This window comes from Zosterops lateralis (assembly GCF_965231275.1).
Source record: "Zosterops lateralis genome assembly, chromosome: 5".
NCBI classification, from domain to species: Eukaryota; Metazoa; Chordata; class Aves; order Passeriformes; family Zosteropidae; genus Zosterops; species Zosterops lateralis.
In genome coordinates, this window is record NC_139766.1 from 24,289,275 (window position 1) to 24,316,956 (window position 27,682).

The window sequence follows — 27,682 nt, forward strand, 5'->3', positions numbered from 1 at the left end:
CTGCCATCAATCTCCAGATCCATCTTGCATACCTCTGTTGAAGACTTCATCCTGTGACCCTGGGTGGTCAGTCCCCTCGTAGTAGGAGTTGCCGTTGTGCAGGAAGGTCCCGACGGCGCGGCCCTGGCGCGCGTGTCCCACCGCGTCGCTGAACACCTTGTTTATCTGCTCCTCAGAGGGCATCCACCAGTCGGGGTTGGAGGTGCAGTGCATCCTAATGAACTCTGCAGGGAAACATGCAAGGATAAAAAGCAACTTGTCTTTGCGGCATCTGGTACTGCCCAGGTGTCAAAAGCTCATGGGAAATAAGAAAGGAGGTATTGCTGCTCTACTTAAGCAGAAGTAAAGCCTTATGGGGGATGCCATGATAATGCCACTTGGACCTACTTTATTTCTGCACAAGTGTGTTTTTCCACATGCAGTGTATGTTGTTACACCTGAGCTACCTAGGTGACTCATGGGACCTGGATATAAAATCCCTTCTTGTGGAAATACAAAGAACTAATCTGAAGTGGAGGCAGTGATTCAGCATGTGCAACACGTGTGGAAGTTAACATGAGCCAGGACATATTTCACTAGAAACCTGTTGGTAGCTACACCTCAAGGTGATTGCTGTTGGATCTTTCTGACCTCCCTCTGCTGGCTTTTTCAGCATCTGCAACCTGCAGGAGCCTCCAGCCTGCAGGAAAATGTCACTGCCATGATTTCAGTTTGGTGCTCCTGTCTGTTTGGGATATCTTTCTTTTAAGTTCTGCTATTTTCATCTCCCTGTATTTTACACCTATTTTTTCAGAGACTAATTTGGCCTTAGAAATAGCTAAATGAGATCAGAGGGCTGATTTGAGGAGCCTTGCAGTAGTTTTCAATGCAGGAGAAAATGAATTGTACTGCATGTATTTTAGCTATTTAAATAGCTGCTGCTTCCACATACAGCTATTTGTATGTGATGATTACATTTTTTATAATTTATTTTTCAGATTCTTTGACATGCGATATGCTAGATTTGCAGAAGGTGCCCTGTCAATTCTGGAGTTGTAACTGCTAGACATAGCTCAAATAGGTGTATTTGAACTTTGAAACATCCAAATATGATTTTAAATGTAAGGGCATCTTATTAGAGATATTGGACATGCTGTACCTCATATAGAAACTGAGCTGCTTATTTATTCTGTAACATTTGTTATTCCCTCATGCAGCATTGTGTGTCCCAGGATATTTTTAAATTCCGTTTTCTACTGTTGACAAGCCAACAGCACAATAAGTGGTGTAAGGTAACTTCATTACTGTCACCACATCTCCAGACAGGGAATACTGTGCTTTTACATGAGTTCCTGTGCCTGCAAGGTATCTCATCTGTTGGACAATTAGGATGTGATTTTTGCATAGCTCCTGCAGCAGTGTGTCTGCAAAAGTGATAGCAATCTCTGTTTCAAATTCATTTCCCTGGAAATCCACACAGGCAACAGTAATTCCTACCTAGTTACGTTCACATGTGCCCCCACAGACTCGTCCTTTTCTCAGAGAAATGGTTACCACATAAAGAAGTAATGCTATAATTTAAGCATGCCAGAATGTTTTAAAACTGGTTCCAGACACCAGTCAGTTGTAGGAATATATTAAAAATGTTTATATATATTTAAACTCTGAGTGCAGACAGAGAACCAATTTGCACTCCCTGCTAGCGTGGAAAGGCATAATTAGCTGGGTTGAGAATTAGCCAGACACTTGTTACCTTGGCTTGTAAATGAGTAGGAGCTAGTGGCCAACTCTCAGTGCTGGAGAAAGTTGTCATGTTCCCACCCACGCACGAAAGCTCAAAGAGAGAGCTGTCTACTCTGCTTTCTTAGCTGGTCATTACATACTGCATGTTTTGGCTTCCTCTTCAAGCTTCTGAAAATTAAAGAAACTACCCCTTCTCTTTCTCCCAAGGAGCGCTCCCCATATTCTGTGTGTCCAGGACCTCAGAAAAGAGAGTGGCTACATGCAAAATTCCATGTACAGGTGAATTTACTATTAGTCTTGGGAGGCAGGTGGGAGAAAGGGGAAGAAAAGGGTATTAACACTGAGTTTGTGAGTACATTGTTAGATGATACTTAAAGTAACTTAGTAAATGCTAAAGTTCTTGTATCCAGCCTTCATTTTCCTGGATAACTTCTGGGCCCCTGAATCTTTCTCTAGACCTCTGCTGCATGGTGTGTCATGGACTTGCCCTTCATTTAGCTCTGATATTCTAGCAGAGTCTCATACAGCAGGTCAAAAGATTATTTTGTAGTACAAAAAGAGCTTGTTTGCCTAATTTGTCTGTATATAAAATTTGAGTTCATTACCTGGTTACATCAATGTACCCTAACCACAAGTCTTACCTACTTAGCCTTGTTGGATTCTTCTACCCTAAATGGGAAGAGGCCCATATGTCTAATGTGTATAGCCACTTTGGTCTCCAGTTGAATGAGTGAAGATATTTTTATCACTGCCTGACCACAATATAGCTTTTTACATTGCATTGATTAGCAAAACATTCTTGAGGTTAATTCAACCAAAATTTCATGTATCTGCTCAAAAAATACTATAAAGTTAACTATGAGTTAATTAAAGAAATAATAAGCATACACATTTATACAATGCAGATGTTGATACTAAAAGCATGTTTTTACTTCAGCTTTAAAAATTCCTGTTTGGTATGTTTTATTATAAAGCTTGCTACCAGCCTTTTCAAACAATTTTGGGAAGCCAAACCACACAACATTCTTCTCAATCTGTACCCTTTCTGTGCAATATCCTCATGTTCTGACATGGTGAAATGCTTGCAAAATTCCACTGCCTTTCCAGGCTAAACACAGGGGAAAATTGTTCCCTAATATTTTCAGGCAATGTTGCATCAGTATGCCAAAAATAAGTTAAATTCTTGACAATGTGCTTGTGTACACTGTATAGGTAATTAACCTGCAGGTGTTCTTGACCCTAGAAGATGTTTCCAAACCTACTCTGAAACTCAGCTTCTAACGTCAATGATGCACTGTGTTCTTGTGCATCATATCCTTACTAGACATCAGACTGTAAGTATTCCTTTGATTAGTTTTGCTGTGTATCAGTGTTAACAAATGACCTGAGTTTATTATAAAGGAGTGTAATCAGCATTGTCTGGTTTTGCTTCACTGCTTTTTAAAGTGTGTTAGTGTCATGTACCCTTGCATTTGTCTCCTCTCTTAAATAAGAGGCCTTGTTTTTTCCCATCAAAAACACCCCAAACACATATATTATACATACATACATACTTGTATGTATGTATGAAAAGGAAGTGGAGGATTTCTGGGTGCTTGTCACCTGCCTGTGAAACCCCTTCTAGTTCTGCAACTGTCAGCCAAATGCTTCTACTGAGCCAGAGCCAATGTGGTGAAATGAGATCACATATGGTGGACACTGAGCGAAAAGATGCAGTACCTCTGAGACATGTTACTTTAACTGGATCCAGAGGACGTCTTTCAGGACCTGTCTCTCCTGACTGCACTGACCTTTTCCTTTTCCCAAGGCCGCATGAGTACTTAAGCTCATCGGTTGTGAAAACAAATCTGATGAGATAGCGAAGGAGCCGTCGTCCATCTTTCTTGGAAGAATTTACAGCCTCATCCCACTGTTTACTAGTGATGTAGACAGGGTAGTTGTTCAGCAACTGCTTACTCCCCTGAAAAAGTGAAATATTTCTGTTGCTTATCTTACAAGGCAAATAAGTGAAGATGTCAGTTGCAATAAAAGATATGTTTTTAACTCTCCACAATACTGACAGTGAAACACAACCCAAAGTGAACATGTAATTGCTCTTACGGAGAATGAGTACTTCTAAAATTATATTTCCATTTTCTAGAACTCAGATTGGGTGAGGTACAATAAGTATGTTTTGAGAGGTGAAGCTATTGATAATTTCCACTTTCCCAAGTGGCTTAAAAAGAGTTAAGAATCAGCAACTGGGCATACTATTTAAGTGTAATGTTTCTTCTTAATATAGTAAAATGCATAAAAAGGGTCTTTGAAGAGTGTGATCAAATGGATCACTTCATCACAGCTGATACTTTCCTTCAGAGGTGACTCTTTTGGTCTATTTTTATAATAAATTTATTACTTCTGTAGAACACACCTGAAACTTGACAGCAATTATGTTACTGTGAAAAATGTAAAGAAAATAAATAAAGGAACTATGAAAACTAAAAGCTTCATTATTATTAATGAATGCTGTATTAACTCAAATTATAGCTTTAAAGAAACTCCACTGTGTCAGCTGGAAAGAAATTTTGCTTTTAACCTTCATAATTTGTGTGCTTCAATATTCCAACATTAAATGAATGCTGTGGGACTAATTATGGGGATTCCTGTAATCCACACACATTATAAGCCCTCTTAAGCCAATTGTACCCAAATTGTATTTAATTCTTGTTGCCCATAAAATGCTATAGCTCAGAATTACCCAATTAATGTGAGATGGTACTGTTAATATACTTGAAATAATTGAAGTACACAATAAAAACCCAAACCACACCCTCCTAGAGACTCATTCATTATTACAGCTGCACCTCTTTCTCAAAACACATAAGTCTAGAAGCCCAGTTAGTGAACTCTGCGTAGTCCTCAAGTGTGACAGGAGCTTGCAGTGAGCTAGAGAAACACAGGTCTGATGCTCAGCGAGGTGCTCAGCCACATGTCACACTTTTGGGCAACTGCTGCAACGTTTTCACTTCCAGGCCTTTGATATCTGAAAACTATTTTAAGGACTACACTTGCCTTCTTTCATATATTTATTATAGCATCTTGAGAGACAGCTTAGGAGCATCTTTGAAGTTTTTCCTCAGGTATTTGCTTTTAATTTTTTTGCAAGTTTGATAAATATATGGAAGATTGAATTCAGTGAAGACTGTGCTGAGATTATCATTAGATAATCTGTATGATCTAGAGTCACACCACCTCCCAGTGGGCTTAGCATCACTGGGAGCTCAGCTTGTGTGACTGTCTGCTACTTGCTTACTGTGCTGCAAGCTGCTGGCAAAGACAGCTATGGATAAACCCAAAATGCTGCAAAGGAAGCCAAAATGTAAGGGAAGAGATGGGCTTTGTCTGTCTGAGGGGCCATTCCCTCCCAAACACCTCAACACTTCACTCACTCCCCTGTCACTGTAAATTAAAGCTTGTAACTGCTAGGTTACAGGAAAAACCCTTCACCAATGGTCCAGCCCTGTTATAATTTGGGGCTTTCTCTGCACTTCATTATCTCCTCACATCAGTGCCAACAGGTCAGAGTCAATTCTTGCCCCTCCATTCATGACACAGGCAGCTGCTTTAGCTTTTGCCCAGTATATGAACCCCAGGGAAGCCAGTAATAAGTCTAAAGAGCTCTGCCAAGGAAGAACATTACAATCCATCCAGTCCAGCTCCTTGTCATCTTCCAACACTGTTAAGGAGCTGGGGAAGGAAGAAGAGCAGAGGGGCAGCATGGAAAGCTCTTTGGAGGTAATATACTCTTAATGCTGAAGTAATTGTGACCACTCTGGCCCAGGGGTAGCTGACATGAGTAGTCTCTTGGCTTGCTCCACTATATCAGTACAAAGGACCATGTGATCCTCATGCTGATACTTAATTTTTTTTTCAGCAGCTAGCTTCACATCCCTTTTATATAAAATAAGTTGTTTTCCTACATTAGATTTCTGAAACCTATTCTTTTCCTGTTTAAAAAAAAAAAACAACAAAAAACCAAAAACAAACAAACAAAAAACCCCCACCAACATTTAGTGAAGCAATGACCATTGTTCTTACTGATACACTTGTAAAGTATGAGCTGCAGGTAACTGTAGGTGCTGCCTTGCTTTCAAGCCCTATCAGGCCTGGCTTATGCAATAGCCCAAGCCCATAATGGTACAGGGTAAGGCTCCAGGCTTGCTCGTGTTCCTTAAGGACAGATGCTCATGTGTGGATTTGCTAAGCAGCAAGCTATCCTAGAAGCTATTCTGTGTTTATATATATATAACATTGATAAAAATAGGGTGCAGAAAGGCTCAACAGCTAAAGATGAGAGCTCACATTGCTGTTAACTGAGCAGAGGGTAATAAATTTTGCGCAACTCCTCAGCCTCAATTTTATAACACTTCTCTCTTGTTCCCCCTGAAACGGTGGATATTTTTCCTCATTCTTCTCCAAGGCACGATATAGTGTTATGCTACTCTGTTAAACAATTACTGGATTCCTGCTACAGATACACTTTCATTGCTTCCTCTGAAAGTAAAGCACTTCTGGGCAAAACATTCTCAGTAAATGTATTATGTGGTTTGGTGTGTCCAGCAGTCATTAAACTAAAACAAACATAAAACCTCCCAGAAATGAAATAAGCAGACTCTGAAGGAAGAACCAAAATACGAACGATCTCTACATGTATTTGTACATGTTTAAATTTATGAATAAAAGTTTAATATCTATGTGTTTAACTGAATAAAAAATTCTGTCACACTATGACAAGCTGTTCCTTGTGAGACATTACAGAACAGCCTCAGTTTTTACAGCACTTGAAAATTTTAGTTAAGCAAGAGAGCATTAAAAAAAGGAAAATGAATCCTTGGAATATACTTCAATGATAACAGCTAGTGGTCAACATAAATATGTACATATCAATTAGCACAGGATAAAACTGAATGGAGGAGCAAAGTGATACACACCCTGAACTGCTGCATGCCATGTGCGGCCACTCTCAGTCACCCAGCTACAGCTGTCACCAGGCTAGCCCTAGCCTGAATTCTACCCACAAATACGGTGTTTATGAAGAAAGAGAGGAGAAAAACTACCCAAAGCAAAGCAAGCACACTCAGTAAAATCATTCTAGATTATACTAATGATGTGTTTTCTCCATTTAGGGGATTACTGTACTTAAGAATGACACTTTTAAACCTATTTTTTACTACTAAATGCCTACTGATTTATTTGCCTACATGCTTGTAATGAATTATCAAGCATAAAGAGATGTAGCTTGTTTTCACTGTACACTACCTCAGTTGGATGGTCTGTTGGCTGTGGTACCATGAGCTGGTTATGATGCTGAAGAACGGTCTTCAAATAATCTAAAACCGTCTGGCAGGGCACTGCATGAAACAAATTGCAATTACTGTATATTAGCTATAAAGCACAAAATAGAACAGCAATATTAAATCAAGCAGTGTTCCTTAGTATTTTTTCTATGTCTGTGAGATTTATTTCAAATAGGAAATACTTCTGATTTTGATTTGTGCAGATATTTCATTTAATAAATGTACAAGTACTGTATTCCCTATACTGAGATCTCTGAATGTACTTTTATTTTCTGCCCACTGGTTTTCAAAGGGTTTTTTCCTGAGTTTGAAATTATAATTACTACGAATACAAATTAGGTCAGCACTAATGATAATAAGAATAAACAATCTGTAAATACTGTAAAAATCCCAAACCATACAAAGGAGAAAACATTTATTGGACCTAAATAATGCATTGATTAACATGTAAATATGCTCAAATGTTTTTCAAACTACAGTCTGATTAAATATCCTAAAGACATTCAATGACTCGTATACTTTAATTTCTACTCCCTCCCTCCTCCCAAATTTGTTATAAAACTAGGTGTTAGGCAAATTGCTTTATTTCTCTTCACCCCCGTCCTCCCCCCTTTCCATTCCCATCACTCTCATCCATTTCAGTAGTGGTACCAACATTCTATTCCCTTCTGTTGAGGTGATAGGTTAATTAGGGATGATTCAATTATGGGTCTCTCTTAAGCAGATGCTGCCACATCCCTGATTAACTCTGGAATATTTTTGAAATACAGCTCTTTTCTCCTGAGCCTGAAACACCATAGGAGAATTAAGCAGATATTAATCCAACATTACAACTGACTTGTGTAAGACTAAATAAGCATAGTTTTTAAAGTGCCTTATGACTCTCACATCTTGTATGGGTTGTTTTTGTAAAGTATTCAGATTTAATCATAGCTTCAACTCAAAACCCAGAAGAAATATTTGCATTCATTTTTTTATTACTATTTCTTAGCATCTTATTATTTCTTTACACCTGAAAAAATGTGGTGTTTTGGGTTTTATCTTAAGCTGGCAATCTGAAAGCAAGGACTGAAATACCTGAGAATGTCCGAAGGTAGGATTTATGAGTATTTTGCCCTCTTTCCTTGGCATTCACACCACACAGCTACTATACCCCTGTCTAGGCAGCCAGGGTGCAGAACAAAATTACTCTGTGCAAAACAGACCCTTTACTGTGGGATAAGAGGAGCTACATCCAACATCCAACATGTCTGCATACAAAGGCCATGCAAAGTGCCTGATATGATGAATAAATTCCTGTGTTATTGCACCCCACATTGACTTCTATATAAAGACAACTCATCATTGTATTTACTCTTGCTTCTGTTTTTTCACACAGTAAGTAATCTCACTGCAGGCTATCCAAGGATATGTTTACCTATGTTCTTCCAAGGGAAGGGGCTCAAGCAGCAGACAACAGGAAATTACTTAACCTGTTGTGTCCCCAGCAGATGAAGTACAGCTCTACTTTTACTCTGTGCTGCTGATAAAATGCCTTCTCATTACCAGTGAGAAACATGAAAGTCCTAAAAGCTAGCTGAAGCTTATAAAAACTTCTAACCTCATAAAAGCAGAAATGTTTTGAGCACAACACTGTATGATTTTTTTATCATTGTAGCGACTGGAGGGTGCTGATCACTTCTGACTTTAAAGCCATGACACAGCGCAGTTTGCTGTTGGTACAAATAATCTTAGCCTTTCAAACACCAGGTGCTACTTGCAAATCCAGACTTCTTGGGCTGCCATATTAACTGAAGCCTAGAAGAAACTTCAAAGAAGGCAGCATGCGGTGGAGAGTCAAAGCTTTGGTTTTGCTGCTGCGTCCCTCTTATAGCTCTGCAGATATTCTCTTTGCTGAGAACTGTTTCCTCCAAACCCTTCAGGAAATGTACCATTGTAAGAGCCTGGAGGTCCCAGTTGGGAAGACAAATAATCATTTAAGTCTACTAGGTTATTTATTTTGTTTTATCTTTGATGTGGTCTCTACAGGGTAAACGAGGTCATAGCCCAAGGGCTAGTACTCTGCATGCTTGTGCAGGTATCCACTATCAGGACATCACCAACAGGGATTTGTTTTTACTGTGGGAGAGTGGGAGAGATACCAACATCATTGAGATAACACTCAATGATTTAGTAGAAAGCCTGTGAGGAGGCAGTAATTTTCACGCCCATTAGGAAAGAAGTTTCCATAGCTTTTACTTTCTGAAAGTGCCAGTGCCAGAAAAGACACTGGAGATGACAAAGTAGCCCGGCCTGCAGAGAATGAAAGGGCAAGGTCTTTGTAGCAGCTAAAGGGCCAGGAGAAGGAAGGCCTACAGGGAACCTGGTGTGCCAGGAAGGCTGGTCTGGCTAAGATGTTAACCAGGACACATGTAGGAGGTGGCAGGTATTTGCTGTTATTGATCCAAGTTTAAGACTTTGTTGTTATTCTAGGTATCTGTATGTTGTAACAAGTGCTTATTCAGCACAGCCTGCCACAGCTTTCTCTGCAGAGAATCCTAATTTCTAATAAATAATTGAACAGTGACTGTGGTGGTCATGCACTGGGCCAATGACAAAGCCCAGGCTATGATCTCTGAGACTGAGCTGCCACACAGCACAGTGACTCCCTGGACTAAATCCTCCTGGCAACAGACAGCATCAGTGAGTAAAACACAGTAGAACTCAAGTAGTCATCTCCCAGTGATGCAGTCTCTACCGACAGGAACATAAACCTTATTTTGAGTCTGTATTTTGTTTTCCTTCAAATGGGTGCTTACAAAATTTTTGGAAAAGAACTGAAAAATGTCTGTTACTTGTTACATACTTAGTGGTAAAGTAATTTCTCCCTCTTCTCTTTGCTAAACCCAACAATGACCTTTCATAGCAGAATCCCTACACCTACTTACATGTCAGTACAGCTGGAGGCCCTGGGTCTTTTGGCCATGCTGTGCATCAATATCCAGGCAAAAAGTCACCATGTCTTCCAAAAGCCTTTCTCAGGGCACATTTCCCAGGGGCTGAAACCAAGCAGAGTGATGTTCTCTGTGCCCCAATACACAGAGATTGGCCAGGTCTGCTGCCTCTCATCTTCCTCTCTCACAGCTACCTCTGCCCCGCTTGCAAGCTGTAAGCAATGACTGTATGCTTTCCCTCATGGATTAAAGTATTAAAAACATGGGCTGTGAACAGAAAAATCCCTCCAGAAATTCAACTGCATCATGGCAGTTCTCCCGAATTTCTCAAATATATTTGTATTTTTAAATCATGTTTTGTAATATAATCTTATATGACACCCTGAATATCTACAATACTCATCAACCAAACTTTTCATCTCATCAAAACCATAATTTGGCAAGATGTTGCCTGGTACTAATGCCATTATTCTGGTTTAGCACTCTATTAATTGAAGCTGGCATCAGCTGTGCAATTAGTTTGTCTGGGCTCAGTATCAGGCCAATGAAACTACCATCACCCAGGACATCTCATGCCCTTTAAAAAAAAAGAAATCTAATACTATTTCCACCTTTCAGTCTTCTGAATAAAAGATCTTACAAAATATTACAAAACATACAGAAAAAATTACGGTCAGAGTTGTCTTTTTCATGTTTGGTTTAGCTCCTGAAGCGAGTTGTCCAAACTTCATGGTTTTGAAAACATGATAGTTTGGTAGCAGCTGCCTAGTGCCTTTGGTAAAAAGTTGATGTGCATTTAGGGATGAAAAGCTGGAGTGCCCAAGCAGCTACTGCTCTTCAGCTGTCTCAGCACGGGGAGGCAGTTGGGACAGGCAGCTGAGGCTGCAGTTCCACATGAAGCTGCTGATGAATGTGTGACAACACCCAGAGTTACAACGGAAATGGAAAATGTTTCTACAGGCTTACCATCATCATTATATTAGTGTGACTGCATCATGTTACTCTTCACAAGTACCAGAAGAGAAATACTCAATGAGCAGTTCCATATTACTGATAAAATATATTTCCATCTGATTATGGTCCAATACTGTTACTAGGATATCATTTTTCCTTTATTGTGCCAGAGAGAGGAAGCCTTCTCTAGAGAATGCTCCAGATTTAATTTAAATTATTAATTTGCCACTGATCCAAACTTCTGCTTTTTACGCATCACCATTAACTTCCCCTCTAATCTATTTGTTATGTTTCTAACTGTTCTTTTCCTTTCACTCTAAACTGGTTGGTTTTGTAGCCAACATTAAACTTTTTCTCCTAAATAGTCTTTTGGGGCCTTCAGTAACATGTTTTTAATGTTTCCCAATTATCACCCACTCTAGTTTTTTTTTTTTTCTTTTTAAACCTTTGTCTCTAATAATTGTTTCCAAATTTTTATGAAGAGCCAAGAGCATCTCTATTATTGATTTGAGCTGGGTTTTTTGCTCATTATAGATGTTACTGGGACACAGTCACTTACATTGGTATCTGTCAAAATGTGAACTCTCATTTATCTTCCCAAAAATGCAACCTCTAGGGTAAAACGTTCCACCACTGTTTATACTGCCAAAGCACAGCACTGTGAAGAAATGCTTGGGCTTGATATACATAAGGCACATCTCCAAGGTAAATAAAGTGTATCTCCAACATCTCCTGCAGCATCATCCAGTGAGAAGGGATGGCTCACTTCCAGTTTGGCTACATGTAGCCTCAGCCCCATAAACAGACAATAAAAAATCTGGTTATTCTGTTCATTAATAAGATTTTGTGCTCTGCGGCTGCCACTGGCTAGTATTCCTCCTGGTGCTCCTCAGAAGATGAATCCCTGAGCACTCAAGACCATTTACCTCTGACTCACCAGTGAGGAGGAGAATTGAGCAGGGTGTACATCTACATCCACCCTGCTCAGGCCAGCAGCTGTTAGCTCAGACTGGCTCAGCACTGCTCTGTGTCCTCCTTCACTTGACCTTGAGGAAGGCTTCTCTCAGAGTTCATTGCAGGGCATTTCTAAATTGATGCTCGACTGTCAAAAAGATGTAACAAATGATAAGGAACGTGCTGACGAACCACAGGGCTGTGTGAATTTCTTATAACATTAATGGAGATGCCTTTGCTGCCTGAGATTTGGACAAGTGTGCACAGCTAGGATTATTTTAGCTCATATGGTCATTTATTTCAATAGTCAGCTGAAAGGCAGCAAAAGCTGCATGGATGGTCCTCGAAGGCAAGTTGTTTGGGGTGTGATGAGCTGGAAAAACAGCAAGGGGCAAGGAGAGGTGGGGGTTAGGATCTGTGGAGGAACTGATCTCAGAGCCCAAGAGCCAACAAATATGGATATGTGTGACTGGATGGTAAAATAAAACCAGCATCCATTTGTAGTGAAAGGATACAGCAGAAATCAAAAGAATCGACATTATATGCAGGAGGGTGGTTAAGGATTTCCTAAACTGACCTACATGCCAGCCAAAAACAGGGAAGGGAGAAAAATTCAAGCAAATATCCCATTTACTTTAAAAATCCCTCTCAGCTGTGTTTTCCAGGCAAATAATTTAATTTCTATAAATCTGCATCTGAAAAGCCATTGCACTTTTAATTTTCTTTTGCAATAGATTTCTTCCAGAAAAACGAATGTTTCCCTCCCATACGCCCCTGGGATGTACACCTCTGCATAAACAACAGATTAAAAGAGATAAAACAAGGCAGCTGTGCATCTCATTTAAGTGATGCTGCCACATGCTCCTGTGGCTTTTATTTTTTTCTGTGCTCTCTCACTTTCCTTCTACTCATTAGAAGGAGCCTCTTCTTGTGATCCTGTTCAGCAGTGAAGTCTTGCTTTTGGAAGGGACATCCTCTGTAAACCCCTCTCCTACACATTTCTACTGCTGTTAACTAGCAGGGAAACCGAGAAGACCCCTGTGAGAAGGGAAATCAGTTTGTGTCACGAAAAATCAAATGTTTACTTGCAAAGGCCAAACCAAAGTTGAGACCTGGGAGTTCATCCTTGACAGGCTGAACTGCAGCTCCCCACAAAACTCCCACCAGCTGTTTTCCCAAGTAGGCTGAGAAACATGCTCTCCCAAATTCTTGTGGGTTTGTATCCAGAAATGCAGAGAAAACAGATGAAGCAAGCCCTGGTCTGCTGTAATTACATGTTTCAGTAAGTTTTTGTACTCAGGTTGGTTTAGCAAAGTAAGCTGTCACCCCCAGCAGCAAGCAAAGCTGTGCTACAAATTCAAAGGAGTTCTTGTGCCAAACACTGGGTGACCATGCTCAAGGCTCTCTCTTCCCACAGTAACTTCACACTTTGAAACCGAACAGCAGAATGAGGCCACAGATCAGACCAAAACATCCAGAACATCAAGGGAAACCAAAGAAGTGGTTAAATGTGAACATCAATAAAAAGGACAAAAAAAAGGACATGAAAAAGTGTTCATCATAACCCTTGATGGCTGCTTTATCTATACTGTGGCTGTGGTAGGCTCTTTGGAAACATGAGGCTCTGAAAGTATAAAAGAGACAGGATTTGTAGGGAAAAGTAATATCTTTTATTAGATCATCCAATAGTCAGGAAGAAGAGTCAAGCTTTGGGCATAGAAAACCTCCTGGAAAACTTGTCTGACTTTTCAATTATAATGAAATGAACTCTACCTGCTGATCCCACTTTGCTTTGGCTACTTCCAGCCACCATGAATGCAGTCCCTAGAGATGACCAAGACTCAGCATTTGAGGTAGTTTTCCTTCCCCATCCCTCTGCTATTTTCTGGAGTATTTTTTGTTGTTGGGCTAACAAAGTAAGAATAATCATTGTATTTATCACACACTGCTTCATTTACTTACTAATTTATACCTTTCCATTACTTTCAGACTGGTTTATCCAAAACCATGCAGCAAAGCTGGGAGCACCAGGAGGCAAACTCTAACTTGTGATTATAGACCTTTGCTTTAATCACCTGGAAATATTTATTCCCTTTCAGGTAAAAAGGTGTCAGAAGATCACGCTGATAATAATGAAGAATTGGTGAATATCCTCATGCTTAAAATCCACGTCTTGTATGCAGCTCCACAAATATATTTTTAAAATCACTACTGGGAAAGTATCACAGCCACAGTAATTTCTACACAGAGGAAAGAAGCTAGGAGATGCTTTTCTCCTCATATGGATGGATTACTTCGTTTTGTTCTTAATGATCTCAAAACCTAAAGAGCCAGTGATAAGTCTGCCAAACTTCTTCCAGGAATTACCTAAACTTTAATTCTTTTTCAAAAGAAGACAAGATAACACACTGAATGAAAATGTTTCTCTTCTGTTCAGTTGAATTGAAAACTGAAAATTAGTTAATATTTTGCAAAAAAAATTAAAAAAAAAAAAAAAAAAAAAAAAAAAAAAAAAAAAAAAAAAAAAAAAAAGGGGAAACTGGACAAGTTGAAAGAAGCGGCACTGCTTTAAACCCCAAGCACTGATGTACAAATTTTTCTTCATTTATTCTACAGCTGGGACAATTAAGATTTCACACAAATTTAAGCATTGTTTCAGTAAAATCAAATGGGTTTTTTTTGAGAAAAAAAATCTACCCATCCAGCAACCAAAATATACAGGATATTTTATCCATGTAATTGTTTCTCTCCAGTGGTGATCTGCCAAAGACTGATGCTAGGCTACAGGCAAAAAGATCCTACAGAACTGAAGGGCTTCCACAGCAACAGGGCAGAGTCCTGAAAACTGAAAAATCTTATTTTCTGTGTCCAAAAGCTACAGGAGGATATGTCTTCTGTAATATTTGTTAAGAAAGAAAAATGTCATAGCCTTTACATCTGCTGAGAAAACACTCTTTTTCGTGGTAGTCTCTTTGTGAGCCTTGCTTTGCAAAGCTAGAGGCAGAGATGTATAGCGGCAACTATTTTTAGATCGTAAACTCTCATGGATTTTAAAAGGGCTTTTGCATATGGAAAGTAAAAAAAAGAAATGCAAAGTATTTCAGAAGAAGGATAAAATGATTCATATTATACAGCAGAAGGGAGGGGTTGCTGCTTTTATATTCTGCTAGGAGAGCTGCTAGTGGGAAGCACAGTGCCTGTGGAGAGGGCATGGTGCACACTGCCACCGTCCCACAGGGTGCCCTGCCAGCCTCACCCAGCAGCTCTGGACCGGCTCCCCAAGGATGAGAAGAGAAACCACCATGTGAAAACAATCCTGCTCTTTCAGTGGGTCGATGGAGACAGTGTGGCAACCTTCATGCTCATCTAGCTGCCGCCTTGGCTGCCTCTCCACCACACTCATGGCCTCCCCTGGCCCACTGGATGGCACACATGAGGTGGATGAACAGGCAGGGAAGAAAGTTGGTTCACTTAGATTACTCTGATGTGATAGATGGTGGCAGACAACACCGATACTCTGCAGAGGGCTTTCTGTCTCCCTTCTAAGGCATGCAACGTTTTGATGGGCAAAAACCCAAAAAGGCTCAGAGAACAAGCTCCTGTTTACATACAGAGCTGGGCATTTCAAGTCACAGAAAATTTTCTGCTGGCTTTTTTGGTAGGAGAAGCTCACAGAAGCAAAATGAATGCTAGAGACAAAAATAATTAGACATTGCCTTTAGTTGATTTTTGATTAACTTTGCACAGTGGTGGCTGTGTAACTGCCTAAGGATATCTGTCCTACCATGTAGCAAAATCTGAGGGAACTTCTGTGGCTCTTAACACTTTTGCAAATACATGGGTCACTTCAGATCTATTTGGATACATCACCAGAAAGCAGCAGATGTGCCTGATGATGATTTTATGTTGTCAGATGAAGTCCTACCTCCTTGCACATTTCTCATGTTTGTCTACTTTCTTTGATACACTGTTAACAAGGAGTTTCATGACTCCTGGGGCATTTAAAAGGACTATGATTATGCATGTTTATCACTTTTAAAGGGAGATGAAGGGTAAGTATGATGACCCAGGTAAATACTTGCTCCTTAACCCAGCATTAATCCTAGCAAAATACAGGCAAAATACAGCAGGATTCAAATGACAAAGAACTAAAGAATATGAATACAATTAATTCCAGTCAAAATTGTCTTATGGAGATTAGGTCTTGCCAGACTAACCTGATTGTCATTCTTTGATAAGTATATAGAGTCGCTTGAAAACATTGGGCTGAACAATATAAGATCCCTAGACTCCTGAAGGGCACTTAACTTACTACCATGAGTTAGCTGATTGCAAAATAGCAACACTCAACACCAGCAGACTAGACCATATATATATTAGGAACCTGCTACTGACATCTCAAATATTGCAGGAATCATCATTGACATGTTTCTAGAAAGGCCCAAAGGCCTAACAATACCTTCAATACTATTCAACATTTCTAACCAGTATCACAAAGTTGATTCAAAAACAATTAGAAAAATTCTGGATGATATGGAAATTGACAAATCAGCAAACAGTGGCCAAGTGGGACAGTCAGAGCAATCTGGAACACTTAGTATATGAACACAGACAAATACAAAGTGTGTGCTTCTAGCAAGAAATGTGCACAGAATGAGAAACTCAGCTGCACAATCCACCAGGGAAACCATGGGTGCAAGCAAAGAATCTATCCACCTTTGATCAGTCTCATAGGAACATACTGCATGCATTTCCAGTGCCCAGATTTTAAAGAAATTAGCAGAAGGGGAGAAAGAAAACTGCAAAGAAGGATTCAAGTAATTTGAGGAGTTTCAAACAGTACTATTCACTTTGTTTATTTAAAATGGAAATTAAGTCAGATTTCAGTCTGTAAGTACCTTCAATCAGAAGAAGTACCAAGACCTATAGAGCACTTCATTTAGTGGAGCAAAGCATAAAAGTCAATGGCTAAAAGCTGATTTCGGGTAGTCAGGCAGGGAACAAGGCATGCATTTTCACCAGTGTAATTAAGCACTGGAACCAAGTGTCAGGTAAGAGATACAGCCATTGCTTACTAGAGACTGAAAGCCTTCTGAGATACTACTTGAGTCAAACACAAGTTATGCATCAGTCAAAGCAAAAAAAATTACTGTGTTCAGTACAGGTGACTGAATGAAAGCTGTCAGTCAGATTACAGGCCCTACATTTCTGGTCTTACACACCTAAAGGTAGGACTCAACAGGAGTTGAAGTATACACAATTTCCTTTGTCATGCAGTACCAGATGGTGTACTAACCACTGCTGAAACCAGTGAGAGTGAATGAGTTATGGTACCTCTACATTTTTGGGAGGGGTGAGGGAGTTACTCTCAGTTTTGGGTTTTCTTTGCACTGAGCAATGCTGCTATGGGATTTACCAGTATCCCTATGGACCAATGCACAAAAGAAAAACATGATGTGATATAAATAATGCATAGTACATCACTGATAGCTGGGGGGAAGGATTATGAAGACTACTGCTTGCATTTTGCTCAGATTTTGCAATTGCCTTTACATGTTGGGGCAGCAGTTGGTTACTGCCAACTATCCTTTCTGCATAGTTAGCATCTTTGAAGTATTTTCTCTCTTGCAGCTCATGCTGCAGTATACATGCTTTTCTGCCATTCAGAGATCAGTTTAATTAACTTTTCATGGATCTACCCTATGCACTTCAAATTCAGGTAAAAAAGGTGCAATTCCCTAGCGTTTATACATGTCAAAAAGCATGTTCTATGCTTCTTTCTTTGCTAAATTCCAATTTGTCTTTTGTATTACTATTTGAGGTGTATTTTTCCCTTTGCTGAAAGTTTAGAAAATATGGGTCCAAGATATTTTGTTCTTATCCCATACCATGCTTCAAGTATCTTGGGCTCACCTGAATGGTGAGAAGTACTAGGTTTAAAGAGCAAGAGAAGCCTTTCATAGAAGGGGTTTCTATTTCATTTCTTTCTCTCTCCCAGTGCCTTCTAGGTATTGCTGAACTGGAAAAGTTGTTGTTTGGCTTTTTTTTTTTTTTCCTCTTTTCCCTTTCCCAGATTTATTTGAAGATGAATGGGAGGAGATATATTAAATCTTCTCACTAAGCTAGCAGCAATTTAAGAGAAACTGTTCAAGGTAAAAGACAAAATTATTTCAGGTAAAACCATGGATATAACTTTGAATAGTCTCCTTAAGTAATCAAAAAAAGGTGCCCCAAAAGAGAATTAGGTTTATATGCTGCAATGTCACTTAAAGAACAATATATATAAAGAGTTATGAAAGCATATGTTGGAAACTACTATGACAAACCACCTGATATTTGGGATTTGGGATTACAAATACATCCCCACCTGAACACACCTTACTAGAGTAGGACTCAATATTCATAGAGATGAATATCTGCAGGTAATTTTCCACTGGGCACAGCTATGGGAATTTTGGCTGGAGACAAATTCCGGTGTTTGAGTACTATGATTGCAACCTTTAAAAATTACTAGAACTTCACAAATAAACTATTACCCACACTATTTTTATCACTCAATGGCAACATTACATGTCAGATTATTTACCTGGAATGCTCTCCAACTTTCTACGAAGCTCTTCATTTTCTTGTTGCAATGAAATTACCTCCTGCTCTAGCTCTTGACACCGAGGGCAGTAACCTTCTTCCTCTTCCTCTTCTTCCTCCTCTGGAAGTGTAGAAGATGATGGATGACCATGAGATTCTGACGTTGCTGGAGATGTCCATCCACCTAAAGTGTGTACTGGAGAGGCTGAAAGTGGATCCACATCTGCCAAATGGCTAAAATCATTTACTGATGAGGTGTTCTGAGAAGGGAAGCTCCCAGAAAGCAAATAGTTCTGAAGGGAATCAGTAAAAACTCTCAGAAAGGCTGAGGTTTGTTGTTTCTTTTGCATATACTGCATCTCTATGTCTAAAATGTCTGACGTCTGACTATGGACCATTTTCCCGAGCTGACATTGCTCTTGTCTTTCACTATAATTTGGGTTTTCCTGCTTTATACAAGAAATCATGGACTGAGAGTGATTGTTGTCCAGTAGTTTTCCACCACAATTTAAGAGACTTAGAACCCGGCTGCATTGTTGAGCAAAGGCATCCAGAATCATTCGACTCTCTGCAACAAAAGAAAAGATGAATCACAGAAAACTAATGCAAAAGGTTATGCCAGGCAGTAGCAGCTAGATGAATGTACACAACTGTTTTCAGTAGCATGCATTTTATTTCTGAACATATTAAAATGATGGCTTCTGCTTTAATACTTCAGCGACACTCTGATTTAAAACAATCCTGACTCTGTTTCTATTTTGAGAGTGCCCTTCTGCCCTTGCTGTTAATCAGAAATGCATTGTGATGATAGACACTGCTTACTGACATCTTCTTTCAGAGGGATTAAGTCAGGAAAATGGGGAAGAAAATACAAATTGCATTCAATTTGCTACAAGTTCAAGTAACTTCTGCCCTGAAAGCCTATTTCAAGCTGCTGGAGGGCATTATCTGTACATATTTGTAGGACTTTGCACTATATCTTTGTCCTGTGCCCAGTTCCTCTCCAACAAATCTTCCAAGCTTTGTTTTTTCTCCTTTTTGTCTTTGATACACTTGTTTAACATTGGGCACAGGACACTCCACACAACTGACCCTCAGTTCTGTGGACTTTGCTTCTGTTCCTTTTGCTCTAGGTTTCAGATAGGTCCAGGAACTACTCAGAGTGATAAGCACAAACCTCTCTTCCTAAATAAACCAAAGGCATCCTACAGGTGTGCGGGCAGGCCAGTGTGGCACAGTGGAGAGTGGAGTTCTTCAAGATGCTGTGCATACAATCAGGAAACTCTACATAGGGTTGTGCAGCAGTTTCTGGAGACAGCAGCTCAGCTCTGGAAGTAGGATAGGGATGCCGTGCTGCACCTAGTCAGCTTTGCCTCTCATGACAGGAGGTGTCATGTCTCAGGGAGCAATAGCAGCTACAAGCTAAACCTACAGAGTAGGATGGTTCATTTCTGCAATGTGTAGTTCAAGCTGCTATATACTTCCTAGACCCAGATAGAAAATGACAAAGATATTTATGATACAACGTGTTAGGCTTCCCAGTAAAAATAGTGCCTTTAATTTTTTTTCTTTTTTACTTCATTCAAAACTAAGTTCCTCTAGGTATCTAAACAGATGTAACTAACATTTTGCATAAGAAAAAAAGGCTGGTGGGTAAAGTGCTGCCAATTTTGGAGAGCACTTCTCAGGCAGGCTTGACTTTTAGAAAGTGACAAACTCATTTACTTTAGAAAAGGCAACCTGCTACAGATACATGAGACTAAGCACCCCAGACCCTCATTTACCGTAACTTCATCAGTAGACTCATCACACTCATCACACATAATACATAAAGAACAGAAATGTTCAAAATTCAGGCCTTTAGGAGGTAGCACTTTTCACAGCACTTCTTCAAAATCCAGAAGATACACTGTTCGGTGGAAAATCTACTTTACACTGAGGTTAGTAAAGCTGGCTTGAAGAATATTTGAAACAACATTAATTTGCATTTGTACCATCCTCCAGATCTCTGCAAAGAGGGCAGGGCTGAAGCAGCATACAAATACTTTCAGTCTTGAATGCAGCTGAGGAAACCGCCCCAGCACAAAAAATGCAAGGATGTAATCTCCTGAGGACTTAACTGAAAAAACAGGACCCTGAGGTGGGCAGAGCAAGCCCAAGCCCAGTGCTGGGTCATCAGGCTGCCTGGGGCCATGCAGGGATTGCCCAGGGACTCTGTGGGAAGGACTGGAGTGGCCCTGAGACCGCTTCAAGCATCCTTGCCATCAGCCTCCTGTGTTTATGAGCATATCAGACTCCTGTAGACGAGTTCGGACTATGAGGGCAGATTTCTCCCAGACATCTCTGATGCAAAGCATTATGCAACGCTCTCTGTCCACACCACAAACTCCAAAGGGCAGAAATGCACTGTGCCCCCTTTGCAGGTGGGTGCCAATTAGGTGCCAGGGGCTCTAGCATCCATTACCCACTGCCTCTCCTTCTCTTTTTCTACACTAACCTGAGGCCAGCTGTCTTTAACCCTTACAATCACTGCAACTGCAAAACCACACAGCAGATGTAATATGAATTAAAAGAAGAGAATCCTGGTGACATGGCAGCTTTCCAGCTGAAACCTGATAAACCAAAAGGAAATCAGGAAATTCAAGCATCACTAACAAGCCCAAGATGTACTTCCTTTGCCTTGTTTCTTTCCACATTTCCCCTTTAAAATTATTACAGGATGATATTGACTGTAACTCTGCAATCCTACTACAGAATGGTTTTTTCATTCATTTTAATCCTATAATCTGATTCCAGACCTGAAGTCATCTATACTGTTTGTATTTTAATCATTATTGTCCCTGTTCACAAAACAGTTACGTATTCTTTGCATATCCTTGTTGCATGGGGACAAGATATGAATGAAACAACTGAAAAGGGATTAGACTATTATAGAAGATGTTACTCTAATATTATGATTTATTCTAAAAACAGCAAAAAGTAACCTGACATTCAAATTACTAGTTTTGAAGAATACCAAAATACACATTAACATCAGTAAAGATTAAATTAATTATTAGTTTTGTTTTAAAATTCAATGCATTAGGCACATTCACTGGGATAATGGTTTAAAATTTAACTGAAATTTTATACAGAAATTACATTATTGATTTAATCTTCAGTATCAGATCTACTACAAAGACACAGTAACAGCAATTATTGGTTTTTTTCTTAACTTCAACCCATACTCAAAGACATGAAAGTGAGCCATGACAAAGCAGGGCTCGTTTAAAAGGCTAACCCAGAGATGCACAAATGCTGCTTTTCTGGGTACTGCTAGACAGCAATAGTGAGGGATGCTCTCAGCACATATTCTGGAAATCTCTGTCTCTGTACTGAAGTAGATTTTGCTTTGAAGAGACTTCTACACTAATGGTGCACACACCCACAGTCTGAACAACCCTAAATGAGAATGATAACTACAGTTATTTCTTATGATGGAGAAAAAACAAAAAACTAATGTTGCCCATTTAGCATATATTGTAGAAATTGGGATTTCAGCTTTTACAGACTGACTATAATTAGAAATGCAAGCACTGTGCAATGTCTAATCACTTAAGAAATGACAAAAAGTTGTTTTTATGTGATTACTACTGAATAAACACCAATCTATGATTCTTAATTGATTTAATATAATGTATGTATTTTCTATGAAAGTAGGATTCTATTGAAATCACTGCACTGGACTAAAACAGTATAAGCAGTTTATTAAAGTCTTATTGTGATATTCCTTTTCCTTATTACCTTGCTCACCAACCATGTAATTCTAATGTCTCAGACCCCAGAGTCTTTAGTCTTACAGAACTTCTATCGGCTTTAACTAGACGTTTGCCTGGAGGTGGACTTGCTGGATAAGACCCAGAAAAGTGCTAAAAGAACAGGATTAAATTGCTAAAAACATAAGTATTCCTAACTAGATTGCTTGAGACTGTAAGCAACCAGAAGATACTATCATATGGCAAATCAGGTACCAACTCCCAGACACAGCATTCATCTTTACATCTTTTTCTCATTGATGCTGGACTAGGGGAGGTTCTTGGCTATTCAACTGGCAGACTGCAAACAGCGTTTAGTATGAGCGAACGTCTGAAACTGAATCGGATAACTTACACTAATGCAGCAGAAAAGATGTCTGGAAATTTTGGCAGGTATAGCTTCAGCTTTTCCCCCACCTAAGGATCTTTTCAATACTTAGATCAGACAGCTTTGTTAATAAGCATTGTCTTGGGTCTCAGTGGCTCTGGATTCAGGTTGTGGCTTTTCCATAGTTTCCTTTGTATTCTTGGGCAGCTGGTTTAAAAAATCATCTCTGTAAGTATTGAGTGGGTCTGAATACCATACTTCCCTGCAGGGAATGTATTCATTGGTATTTAATTTTCAGCAAGATTGTGACGTTCAGGTTCCTTAGCAATTTCAATCATCTCACTCTTCACCTTGCAGTGACTCAGCCCTCTCACCTGATTATTTATATTTCTTGATTTGTTTATCACAATATTTTTATTAATTGAGATCCTGGGGCAGCAGCCTTGTACCCCTCAAACTGGCCTTTATCCAAGCATAGAGACTTTGTCATTACATTTTTAAATACGACTAACCACTGCTGTAAATATCTGTGCTTAGGTCACAAAATTGAGAGCATTTGACACCTCCTATGACTACAATGTTTTCTGGGACATTTTGCATGAAGATCATGGAGACAGTCGAGTGGATTAAGACTACAAGTGTCTAGCCATTTCAGTACTCATCTGAGAGATCTACTTCCAGAAGAGAGCTCACCATTTCTAAGGTAAGGTAAGGTTAAAACACTGATCTTCACCTTTGCTGTTCACGGAACAAACTGTTTTTCTGTCTGGGCATAATAGAGCTTTATTAAATGGTCATTTTAAAGATGCCATGTTTTTGGCACTGCTAACAGGTGTTACCAGCTCTGGTCTTCTTCCTCTGCTTTCCATGAAAGCCCACTCTAAATTTAAAGCTGCACTGTAGGGTCTACATCATGCTTTCCTAAGGAAAAGGACTTTCTTTGGTGGATTATGGTACTGTTCAATGCACATATTACCAAAGACAGAGATACACATTATTTTCATACCAGGAAAATAATCTGGAAAGATTAACAAAGAATTGCTGTTTGACAGAAGAAAATGGGTATCTGCTGGTGCTTTGAATGAATCCATCTGTGAGGCTCAAAGCAGCAACAGCAGCCAGAGTAACCTCTAGAGGAGACAGAAGGATTGTGTTGCAGTGCAGCTTCACATTTCACATTGTAAGATGACATTTCTCATACAGGACTTTCCCCACATGATGGGATCTCAAGCTAGATTTTTCTTCACCAAGGCACTGGATAGAGAATTCCTGCTTTTCCTTCTTTCCCTAGCCCCTCTTCCTGCAATTCTGCTGGAGTCTGGAGGAGAGAGTGGTCTTTTAGAGAGCAACTGAGGGAAAATCTGGTTACTCTTGGGAAGAGTTCTAACCATTAGAAAAAGCTGCAAAAATATGGAAGCATCTTCAGTCATGACTGTGTTTGAGGTGCTCACTTTCAAAAGCAAACTTGGAGCTGTGAATCCCAAGGGGCCGGAAATGTCATACCTGAAGTCTAAGAATCAACTGCATTGCGTGTTTAAGTTGCTGGCAGAGTTAGGCATCCCAGGAGTGGTGTTTTACCAGCTATTTGCTCACTGTTGCCTGCATAACTGAAAAGATATCAGCAAAAAGAGAGGTATCTCTGAAACTGAACTTGGGAGTTGGGTACCCCTACAAAACTGCCCTACAACACTCCACTTCTTTATTTAAGTAAGCGCCTGTCAAGTGCTGAGGATAAACTAAGTGGGAAAACTGTACACATCATGGATGATGACTGCCTTGTGGCAAATGCACATGCAGCTGGACACCCACTAAGGGGATGATCCATCCCTCCCTACAACACCCACCACTTGAGATGAACCTCTGGCTAAGAGGTGTTCTGGGTCTGTTCCCCTTGATAGTGTGGGGAGCCCAGAGATCCCACAGGTGCTGGCCAAAGTACAGGATGACTGGGCATGGAGAGCATGCAAATGCTCTCACTCTCCAGGGGCAAAACCCCAACTCTGCTTCCCCAGAGGCAGCCTGTGCTATTAAATTGGCTCACACATTAGTTCAGCTCTGGACAATGGGCTTTCTTCACATACATAGAGCGCTGGGGTCCCAACCAGCTTCCTGCTCATCTCAGTGGTGCTACAGCACCCAAGAACAAGGTGCATGGTGTTACTCCATCACCAAGCAGGAAGGATGGGCACATAGCTCAGCAAAGCATTCCTGCCTCTGGGATTAGGATACCCAGGAGATCTAAACCTTTCTTATTGCTTTATCGAATCACAGAACGTTTTGGGTTGAAACGGACCCTAAAGTTCATCTGGTTCCAAACTCCTTGCTGTGGGCAGAGGTATCTTCCACTAGACCAGGTTACTCAAAGATCCATCCAACTTAACGTTAAACACTGCCACATGGGGCATGCACAGCTTCTCTGGCCAACCTGTTCCAGTCCTCATCAGCCTCACAGTAAAATCTCTTTTCTGCGTATCTAACCTAAATTTCCCATCTTTTAGTTTGAACCCATTACTCTTTGTCCTGTTGCTTCAGTTCCTCTTGAAGAGTCCCTCTACAGCTTCCTTGTGGGCCCTCCTAAGATACTGGCAGGCTGCTATGAGGTCTCCATGCAGCCTTCTCTGATCCAGGCTGAACAGCCTCCACTTTCTCAGCCTGTCTTCACAGGGAGGTGCTCCAGTCCCCTTACTCACCTCATGGGCCACCTCCGGTAACAACTCTCAGCCTCTGGTAACAACTTGTGCAAAATACCACTTGTACACATTGTAGCAAGTTTCTGGATTGTTTTCTCCCATTCTGTTTCTCTAGGCACCCAAACTAAAGCCTGAATGTGCAGTTAAAGGGACAGGGACTTCAAAGAACTTTGGTGCATGAGTGGCAGTTCCTTCACTATCTCTTTAGCATAGAACTAAATCAAGGACAAGCTCTGAAGCCTGCTCTAGCGCCTGGTGAGCGCAATGTACTCAGGAAAAACGAAGTCCAAACTTCTGCTCATCAAAGCCCAGAGGGCTTTGCTGTGAATATGGCCTCATGTATCATCTACCAGACAGCTGAATGTTTTCCATGGCGTCATCTGCTTCTGTAAAGAAATGCAGGTGTCACATTTATCATCAGTGTTTTGATTGTGGGCCACAAAGAATACTTAAATACAACCATGTAGGCATTTCATATAAGAAGAAATTTCATGAAGAAAGATGACCTTCTGCCACAGATCAAAGAACTATGCCCCAGAGATGTGAATTCTCTGGCTAATCTATTCAAGTGTTAAACTTTTCTGGTAAAGTACTTGAATTATTTGTAACAAGACATGCTAAATTCATCCAGCACAAGGCTGCTTCTGAGCAAAAACAGGCATTAAAACATAGCCATATATCCTATTAACTAGCGTATCTCCCTGTTTAGTAAGAAAATGTCATCACATTTGTTACAAAGGCAAACAGCAACATACCAAAACAGGATCCAATTTTTCTAAATAAATAAATCAATGATGTGTCAAAAATTAACAGATGAGTTAATATACCCGATGTTATCAAAACCAGATGGTGCCTCATAATATTCATCCTGTTCAGTCAAACCCTGAATATATTCTGGACCATCAGTATATAAAATAGGATGCTGCTATTTGTGATGGCAAACAAAAGCAATCATGCCTGCCAAGCACATACTATAACAGGCAGCATTTCAGCTCTGCTAGACAGAAAGTAATTAGAATGCTTTTAATGTCCAAAAGAATGATGCTGATAGGCTGCCACAGATGTGTAGATTTATGAATATTTATATGGTGGTTTATAGCTGACACTTTTATCAGTTGAAGAAGATAAAATATCTGCCTGACTCAAAAGCTTGACAGTCAGGTTAATAAAATCTCATTAAAGAGAATGACCTATGCAATTATATAGGATTTATTGTAATTCATTTTTGATTGTACTCTGCTTAAAGATGCAATTTCCCATTTCCTGGTGCCAAATTTAGGTTGCATATCAAGATCTACATGGTTTTTAACTCCAAGCCATCACCAGAGCAAAGATATGCGTTCAGCATCTCAGTATCTTACACCTTTAAAGAAAAAAAAAATAAATTTGATCTCCTGTTTGTCACTGCATCTTATGAAAACGGTGCAGGCAAGCAGCCGATCTATTTTCTTTCCGTTAAAATCACCACCTCTCTATTAGCAGCCTCTCCATTACCAGCAGCTCCTCCGGTACCCGGCCCAGCCTGCCGCCCTCCCCGGCGGAGCGGAGCGGAGCGGGGCTGAGCGGAGCGGGGCTGAGCGAAGGGGGGCTGAGCGGAGGGGGGCTGAGCGGAGCGGGGCTGAGCGGCCGGCCCGGGCTCCCCCGCCCGCCCCCGCCCCGCCGGCGGCAGCAGCAGCTCCCTCTCTCCCTCCCTCCCTCCGTCCCTCCCGCAGGTGCGCACCGGCCGCCTGCCCCTGCCCGGCCAAGTCCTGCGCGGCTCCCCGCACAGCCCCCGCCGCCGCCACCCCCTGCCCGCCGCCGCGGGAACTTCGGCGATGCCCGACCCCGGACGGCCCCGCCGCCCGCCCGGTCCCCGCCCGCCCCCAGCCCCGGGCACGGCCGGACCCGAGCGGGGGGACCCGGGGCGTCGCGCCCTTGGCCGGCCGGCCGGAGAGGGGAGCGTGTGGGCGGGGGGAGCCCGCGGCCCCGTCCCGCTGCCGCCCGCCGCAAAGTGCCCCGCGAAGTTGCGCGGAGGAGAGAGAGGAGTTGCGGTACCTGCGCTCAGCTCCGCGCCGCCCGCCGCCGCCGGGCAGGGGCCGTAGCGGCCCGAGGAGCTCGGGGCGGGCGGCGGCGGGCGGGGGTGGCCCTGGGCAGCGCCGGGGGCAGCGCCGGGGCGGGCGGGCCCGCTGGGGAAGGCGCCGTGCGGCGCGAAGGGCAGCGGCTCGGGCGGGAAGGGCTGCCCCGCTCCGCGCCCGCGGGGCACCTCCACCATGGTGGGTCTCTCGTAGCGCCTGGCCAGCGCCGCCCGCTTCCCGGGGAACGTCTTCAGGACGCTGTAGGGACCCCGCTGCTTGTAGATTTTGGGGGCGCTGGGCCCCTCCTCCGCCGGCTGCATCTCCTCCTCCAT

General features: G+C 41.3%; 1 protein-coding gene across 1 annotated transcript; it reads right to left on the minus strand.

The window, feature by feature from the left end:
• Positions 1-6: 6 nt before the first annotated feature.
• On the minus strand, positions 7-27,682 carry BEND4 (BEN domain containing 4; the record flags this gene model as incomplete). Its single annotated transcript, XM_083861595.1, is given in 6 exon segments — positions 7-224; positions 3,442-3,682; position 6,963; positions 6,965-7,112; positions 18,486-19,052; positions 27,331-27,682. Coding segments are annotated over 6 exon segments (1,527 nt in total).